This window comes from Oreochromis aureus, linkage group 22, assembly GCF_013358895.1.
Source record: "Oreochromis aureus strain Israel breed Guangdong linkage group 22, ZZ_aureus, whole genome shotgun sequence".
NCBI lineage: Eukaryota > Metazoa > Chordata > Actinopteri > Cichliformes > Cichlidae > Oreochromis > Oreochromis aureus.
Genome location: NC_052962.1, coordinates 28955262 through 28963940, shown reverse-complemented (window position 1 = coordinate 28963940; position 8679 = coordinate 28955262). Strand labels below are relative to the sequence as shown.

General features: G+C 40.2%; 1 protein-coding gene across 2 annotated transcripts; it reads right to left on the bottom strand.

Moving 5' to 3' along the window:
* Window positions 1-1007: 1007 nt before the first annotated feature.
* Window positions 1008-8577, bottom strand: LOC116315153 (serine/arginine-rich splicing factor 10-like). Of its 2 annotated transcripts, none has more exons than XM_031733343.2 (6): window positions 8352-8577; window positions 5946-6050; window positions 4904-5007; window positions 3685-3856; window positions 3549-3602; window positions 1008-2128 (listed from the first exon to the last, which is right to left on the bottom strand). In XM_031733343.2, the coding sequence occupies exons 1-6, from the start codon at window positions 8414-8416 to the stop codon at window positions 1906-1908; spliced, it is 723 nt and encodes a 240-aa protein (XP_031589203.1). In that variant the 5' UTR covers window positions 8417-8577; the 3' UTR covers window positions 1008-1905. The 2 variants fall into 2 exon arrangements, with proteins under 2 accessions (XP_031589203.1, XP_031589211.1); XM_031733351.2 differs by lacking the exon at window positions 5946-6050 and adding an exon at window positions 5473-5777 and having other exon boundaries at window positions 4904-5010; window positions 8352-8575.
* Window positions 8578-8679: the final 102 nt, after the last annotated feature.

Sequence of the window (8679 nt, the reverse complement as noted above, 5' to 3'; positions counted from 1 at the left end):
TGGAATATTTTCCCCTACATTCACACAGAAGACTAATATTAAGCTGCTTCCAGGAATCCTGCCTCACACCTCATTTCTTAACACATTACTGATTAAACATAGACGGCTGTGGCTCAGGAGGTAGCTCGGGCCATCTCTGAATCGCAAGGCTGGTGGTTTGATTCCTGTCAAAGGGCAAGATACTGAACCCCGAGGTGCTCCCAGGGTGTTCACTGGAGTGTAAATATTTGATAGAAAGCACCTGAACATATAGAAAGTGCTTGAACAGAAATGTGTTATAAGAATCAGTCTGTTTACCCAATCTTCAGCCTTATACTGAAATAATACGTGATCTTGAGTATTGAACCCCCCTCATAGTTCACCTGAAATCATAATAAGACTCATGATACTGGTGATGTAGCTGTTCAGCACTGCTCAGAAAAGCAGTAGAATCAATAGATGAAGCTCGATCTTCAGCCGTTACAGCTCATCTCTGCACGTTTTGTGTTGTTTTAGAAGGTGGCAGGTACAAAAAGTCCAAACAGGAGTTTTAGGGGTTTAAGGATAACTGGCATCATAGATGCGACACTACAGGGTGGAGCACAGCTGGATTAAACTGACCAGGAGTGGCAGGGACCGAGAGAAACCCAGAAACCTCTCTGATTACAGCATCATCGTGGTGCAGCCTCTTGTTTTTGTGATTATGCTCATACTGGTGACCGTATGGTTGATAAGGACTTCCACCATCTGCAGCTTTATTCATCTGACTGATGCATTTTTCCAATACGGCGATCAATGGGACACGTCCGATTTCATCCATGGCTGCCTCTTTGCTGAGAATCTAATTTCAGTTGTTCCATTAAAAGGAAATCGATGGACGGGGCCGCGCTCACAGACTGTCCTGCTCCATTTTCCAGGCAGACGCCGGGGATCCACAGGACACCGGGGTCTCCGAGGAGGAGAAAACTCTGAATCACTTGTGTTCAATAATGAACTTTGGTCAAGCAAGTACAGAAACAAGCCACGCAGTGTTTTCTTTAACCAAAAGTTAACCATTTATTAATCAAAATAACAGTTTTTTTCCTACTAAAGATAGAAGATAAGAATAAAACATGCAGCGACACGAGTTGTTCTGAAAAACACCGTCAAGTAAACCTGCTTCTCCTCAGAGAAACAATAACTTGGGGGGAAAGAAAAAGGGTTTAACTCTTACAGAAAACAGCACAAAGAGAAAACAAATGACTGTATAGGTCAGCTTGTTGTTGACGTCTTTAACACTTTAGGGACCACAGCATCACCTCTGTGTGTTTTAGCACCTGTGCTCATGTACTTGACTAAACTGCAGACACACGCCATCAGCTTTAATGCCTTTTCTTTCAAGAAGTTCTCAGTTTCTTCCATAAAACACGTCTTTAAAAAAATCTTGAATACATTTATCTCATGGTGATGGGTTATCACTGTCAAACAAATGTAAATTTAAAAAACAGCGGTGAAACTGGCTGACAGTAAAGTACCAAGTACACGATTAGTTATAAAACACACAAAGATGTGTTTGGTTCACCAACAGACTCAATACTTGATTAAAATACTGAATGTCAGGGATTGTTTAGCAAAAGTGGGTGCATAGGGTTTAGAAAACAAAAATCATCAGTAACTGGTTGTATATATATAAAAAAGACTGTGTATTCTTCCCGTCAGGCTGAGCGCAGAAACCGCTGAATCTTGCTCCTAAAGAGAATATCACAGAACAACTTTATAAAACCAAGCCGAGGAGCTGCAGCGCTGTTCTTAAAATGGAATAGCGAAAACGAGCTTTCTACAAATGGACGTTACATTCATGGCAAACAAACACCTTTACTTAACAAAACGACCAGCTCTGCTCTGTCTGACAGAACCGGGGGAACGGGGTGGGGAGTGGGTTCTGCTTTAGCGTCCTCCTGTCTTGCGCCCGGCCCAGGACCGGGACCGAGAACGTGAGCGAGAGTGCGATCTCGACGCAGACCGGGACCTGGAGCGGGACGGGGAATGCGTCTGTCGCACTTCTTCCTCAACGTAGCGGGAGGTGGACGGCGGTTTGACGTTCTCTCGTGGAGATGCGGATCTGGAGCGGGATCGCTCTCTGGAGACTCTCCGGGGTCTCTGCTTGTATCTGAAGGCACACAAATTAAAAGACACGTCACACTCAACAGATTAAATCGCTTTTAGATGCATCTTAGCTCCGATATTACTTTCAACTGGCTGTGGGGGGAATTAATTAGGGCTGTGGGGTGACATGATTGACTGTTTGGTCATTATCCCTTCCGCCTCTTCTCTCATTAAAACAGAAGAGTGTGAAATATGGAATTTCCTCCTCAGAGCATGAGGATCATTAGTGTTACTCCCCAGGAGTCAAATCTGATGATATCCCATGAATTTCTGACTTGTGGGCACCGTTACAGATGAAATGACGCAGACTGCATCTAACAATAACTGGTAGAACATGGATAACATGAACAGTAATGTATGTATAGGAGGAAAAGACTGCAGGGTTCAATAATATCACCACATCAGTACAGAAGAGTTTAAAAAACAGTTCATGAAGCTACCAGTTTTCACCCAGCTGTGCTGCTGTGTGCGCCAAATGGTTTAAGACTGACACTGTCCAACAATTTGATGCCGACACACACAACATAGAGCCACGATGGCCCGCTCGACCACCTGGTTCCTTCTGTATTTTAACTGGCTCCTAAAATAAATAAACACCTCACACCTTGCTTTACACCCAACCTGCATCTTTCAGCTCATCTGCACACGACAGTCTTCATTATGCAGCTGTCTCTAAAACAAATGGCAGTCGATGAAAAAAATAAGTAAATAAAGGACTCGTGTTAACTGCGATTATGGAAATGAGCAGCTGTCGACTGCAGAGAAACACTTTCTTCACTGAACTCATTTCATTTATTTCCTTCGAGTCTTTCTACCATCTGAAGTCGCCTTTGCCGCTGTATGACAAAGCTGATGTCAAATTAACAAGCTGCTGTTTCTGCACCTCTCGATTTTTCTAACCTGGCGTGTTGTACCGCTGCAGCTGGACTGAGGACAAGTGTTGTATTGTGTCCGTCTTTACCTCTTTTTAATGATCTATTAGTACAGACACTCAGAAATTCACAATTATACAGAGGGAGGTGTTGCAACAGCTGGAAAAGACGACAAGAACTTAGAACGAGAAAATAAATCTGTAACTTCTTGTGGCGTGGGTATTCCAGTGCATTTAGTCGCATGTTATTCCATTTGTCATTTAATGGTTGTTGGCAAAGAAAATCTACATTACTTCCACCTTGTGGTTGCAGCAGCACATTACAAAGATGGATTTTAGCAAAACAACAGAAGTGCCCCCCCCTTTTTTTTAAAGTTCAAATCACATATTTCTCTTAAATCTAAATACTGTGCAGACAGCAGCTAGCAGTGCTGCTTCCACATCAATCGAATTCTAATTTAAACATTTTCCCGTATTTGAATTTTAAATCATCTTTCACAGTCCAAGGCTACATGTGTGTAAACGTGGTCTTAGTCTAGAAGAGAAGTTGTACCTTTCATCCTCGCGGCTCCTGCTTCTTCCTCTTCCATACACCCGTCCACGAGACCTGAGGAAGAACGAAAACGTTATTTTCCTTCTCACAAAGAACACCTGGGACCGACCGACTCTCTTCTGAGAGATTAACTCACTCTCGAGGACTCTCTGAACGTCTGCGGCGGCGATCGTAAGATGGGCTGCGCGACCTGTATCTGTCGTAACTGCGGCTGCGTGACCGCCGGCGCCGGCTGTCTCGTTCGTAGTCGTCATACCGGGAGGATCTTCCCGGGGAACGCCGCTCCTTTGATTTCATCTGATTTGGTGCTGGTGAAAACGAAGAGGAGGAGGAAGTGGTTAAAGCAGAAGACAGTTAAAACCATGATGGTTGATGCTTAATTTTAAACACTTAACAATCCTGAACATGTGATTTAAAAGGAACCCTGACTATGACGACACATACTGCAGATTTCTTGGTTGTTAAAAAGTTGGTTGGGGGGGGGGGAATCCTTTCAGTCTCAGTTCGTGACTGTTGTTTATGTCACAATGCAGTCTGGGTAATGATGCCTAACAGTTTGAACAAGAGTATACTGATATGCAAGGCTCACTGGGAAGCTTTTATAACACTTACTCGCCACAGTGGTTAGCTCCACATATTTAATTTAGCAGATTTTTATACCATATGGCCTGACGCGACCACAAATGGATTTCTGTCTCCTCCTGGCATCAAACCCTGAATCTTTTGCATGTTAAATAAATGTGTGGAGCCACAGAACTGATGCAGGTTATTTGTTTTTGCCTGAGTGGCGACATTTATCATTCCAGATAAGACTGCAGCACACCTCACCAGCTTAGGCCAGTGTGCTGATGTAACCGCTGGCTCATGCAACAACCAAAGCAGTGTAACTGAGCTGAAATGAGGCCAGTGCAGATAAATTGCATGAATAAAATTTATGTATTCTCACCAATTTACTCAGTAAATCTGCTTGTTTTCTATATTTTGAAAAGTTAACAGGACATCGTTAGAGTTGATTCTGATGTTTCCTTATAAATAAAAGGATAATTTCCAGTTCTTCTTCACACTGAGGAAAGCTTACTAATACTAAACCTGTATCAGATAAATTCAGTGTCTGCAGATAATGAAAACAGTACCAGCATGTTGTTGGAAATGAGTCTAATTTTAAACGGCATGTTTCATGGGGAGGAGACCACCAGCTAAATATTAATAAATAATAAATAATCAGGGTTCCTTTTAAAAAGATGAAACCGAGCTGGTCACACATATTTATATCACTGGAAGTCACAGATTAATATTTACACCAACAGCAAAAATAAAGTGTTTGAATTTAATTCAGACAAAAACCAGACACTTACTTTTCCTGTCGCCCTGTGCAAACTGGATTTCAATCTGCCGACCACAGACCCACTTCCTGTCCAGGCTGTGAAGAGCATCTTCGGCATCACGCACGTCCTCAAATATGCTGAGTGGTTAAGGTTTCTGTTTCTTTCTCTTTTTTTAAGGCCTCACAAATTTAAAGAAATATTTTTTTCTCCTAAACAAATAAAAGGCTTCTCAAGAAAAAGAACCATGCACTTCATAAACTTTTACTTTAGTTAAATTTGTGAGGCCCGGCTTACCATGTAAAAACATTTATAAAAGACACCGTTTACATTACTGTAAGACAGGTGAGAAAACAACACACAAACACGCTCAGCTGACTGCCTTTTTTTTTTTTTTAAGAGATAAAAGATGAAGCAAGCTCTTTTCAAACACATCATCTAACTGTCTGAGGGATCAGGACAGTGACTATATATTAAAAAAAAAAAAAATCAAACACAATAAGACTGGATTAAATCGTTTCATCAGTGTCACAGGGAAAGCTGATTTTGGTGTCATGTCAAATTTGTGGATGGGAGGATACAAAATAATTCAGACTTGTTACCTTTGCCCATGCTTGACTTTGAACTTCATCTTGATCTTTACACTCTTTAACCGACTCCCACAGAGACTCGGGGGTTTCCTGCTTGCTTTCTCCTCTTAAACCTCTTTTTCTTTTCCCCATTCTTTGCCGCCATATCCAAATCCAAGCTTTGTCTCCGTTCCCTTTTTCCTCTTCATGCTTTACTTTCTCTTTTCAACCTTTTCCCTCCCTCTGATCCTGCAGGTCTGTGTGTCTTTACAGCTACTCTATATGGGTCTTTGTAACTCTTTGTGGCCGGTTTCCACAACTGGACGCGTTTACATTTTCTGAAGCAATAACAGAGAAATATGCGTGTTAGATATTCAATCAGATTATGTGCAAAAAAGAAAATGCATCATAAAAAATAAATTAATAAAAATCTTCTCTGCCGAAAGGAAATTTAAATAATTGGTTAGCAGCAGCATACACAGTTAAAAATCATTGGGAAAGGATATTGAATGTATGCAAATCCTCTTGGCTGACGTGTATAGAAGTCAAGTGGGATGTAGACATCTACTATCGGCCCATAGCGGCCAAACTCACGCCGCAAATCCTCAGGCCTGAACACCGTAAATACAAGTATAACTCAACTGACCATCACGGGCATCTCTACCTACATCATCAACCAGTGTCAACAGCTGGTGAATAGGGGGACAGTTCACCTCAGAGTACATTTTTTTTCCTCTTACCTGGAGTGATCCACCTGTTAAAAGAGCTCAAAGACAATTTGTATCCCAGCAGGGCTGTTTTTAAACAGAGCAGGTGGCAAACACTGAGGAGCTCTTTTAGGCTTTATTTATTTATTAATCAATCAAGAAATGAGAGTCCTGGATGACAAAGCAGGATTTGGGTAACTTCCGTATTACGATGGTGTCTCACATCGACCCAACTGATGGTAACTAACCTGCCCCACAGTACATTAAGTTCGAAATTAGAGAGCAGTGAAAACAACAGCCTGTTTTTTTTCTCTCATGATTCAATTGTGGTCACATAATCAGCCCATTTTCCATCTATCCCCTTTGAATATAAGACTTCCTGATCATATATCAAATACAACCTCAGGGTTTTCCTTTCATACAAATCCTTTTAATGTCACTCAGAGAGCTTCTCACGTTCAAAGAAAGAATAATATACCAAACCTGTCATTAAAATATAAAGCATTTGAACCATGTTGTGGATGTAATTTACTCAAGTATAAAATAGCCTGTTTTAGCAAGTGACCTCAATTAACAGGAAACTGGTTTTCTCTTCTTGTGGCCTATATATGTGCACAGTCATTGCAAAAATGGAAAACCCTCAACCCGCACATAAAAGCTTCAAAATGTTAATTTGGTTAAGAAACAATCTTTTATTTTGTGATAAATGCAAAAAGTAACCAGTCTAGATTTTGTCCTTGTATGTAAAGAATTTTGAGTCGACTGGTCTTTTCTCCAAGGCAAAAGCCACCAAGGCTCATTGGTATTGTAATTTTCAGAAGTTTCATTGCCTAGTAGTCCATCGTTTTTTTATGCGTTTAAACAAATAAAAAAATCTTTAGTAAAATAATCTGGGAAATTTTTAGAAAATGGGGGCAAAAAAAAGCTTCTCACAGTTTGCCACCCTCTTTAGGTGAACTGTCCCTTTAAAATATCCACACTTTTTAATATCAACATGCAATTCATGTTAATGTCATTGGTGTAGCACTGACACATTATAAACAGTTACAAGGCCGTCCACCTTAACACACAGATGCAAATGTAAAATTGAGGAAATTAAGCTCAGGTCACAGTGTCAGTGAGATTAAAATCAGCTTCAACATCCATGTCAAACAGTGTTAATCAGTGGTGACAGAGGTCAGTAATACTTTTTTGGTCTGTATTGTTAATAGTTTTTGAGATGTTTGTGTTTAAATATTGCCTGAAAGTGGTTTTACTGACATTTAATTTTCAAATTTTGATATATGAGCTAAAACATCACAGCAATCATTACATATGCCCAAACTTTGGACCATAAATTATTTTAGGGAATTCTGAGATGATTAAGAACAAAATGTTGATGAGTTTTTAACGATTAACCCATTTCATTCTGCTTTTAAATACTACTCCAAAACTTTAATATTTAAGCGTTATTAACACATCTAGCAAGTTTAGTATTTTTAAAACCAAGTTAACCCAACCTTATGTGATCAGATTAGATTTACACTGAGACTAAACCTAGATATAACAACAACAATGAAATATGATAATAACAAATAAATGATAAACCATTACAGGTAGAGATGAATTCACAAGCTACACATTATACAACATTGAAACGAGCTTTCATTTGCGATCGTGTATTCGGAGGTCAGTATTTTGGCAGTTTAAAATGAGATTTTTTTTGCGCTAATCACATGTAAATATACCAACTTAATTCAGCAAACCGACCTCTGAGGTTGTAACTAATCAATCAATAATCACGCGTGTTTAAAATTGATAACGGCCAACAAACACCAGGTTAACGTTAGCTGAGGCCATTCATTTTTGTCCCTTCAGATTAACTCCACATTGTAGGTTTTTTGCCTCCTTTTAAATCTTTCAAAGATTCACGGAGTTGTTTACGAGCTTTCGTTAGCCAGCTAGCTTTGATAGCTTGACTATAAACATGAAAACGTTCGCGTCTAAAGGAGCAACACAAACGTTACTAATGCTTATAAAACCACAACAAAGACATATATGGCCAAAATAATGTAACGTAGATTTGAAATGCGGCGCTGCTCCTGGTCAGCGTTTCCTTCTCAGTTTGCACGTTGAGGCCTACCTTGACTATCAGGCTAACTTAGCTAGCTACAATTAACACGAGTTAACTCGTAGACGAGTAGCGGCTTCTTTACGAGGACTCACCTGGACTCATCGGAGATGTTCCTGACAAACAAAGACGTGTTTGGAGGCCTCATGTATCTGGCCATAAAGTTACACTCACTCAGCAGAAGATGGGTTTTTTTTTTTTAGGGGGAAAACGAAAGGCTGCGAAAGGGGAAAAAATTAGCACCGCATGCGCACTCAAAAGGCGCCTTCCTGCTTCTTCTTCGCTCACACGAAAGAGTGTACATAAAAATCCCCACAGCGCCCTCTACAGTCAGAATATCGCCTTACAGTAAATAACGCTGAGAGTTGTATAGTGTTTGCATATATTTTTTTTATTAACTTCAGCTTTATTTATGTAGTTATA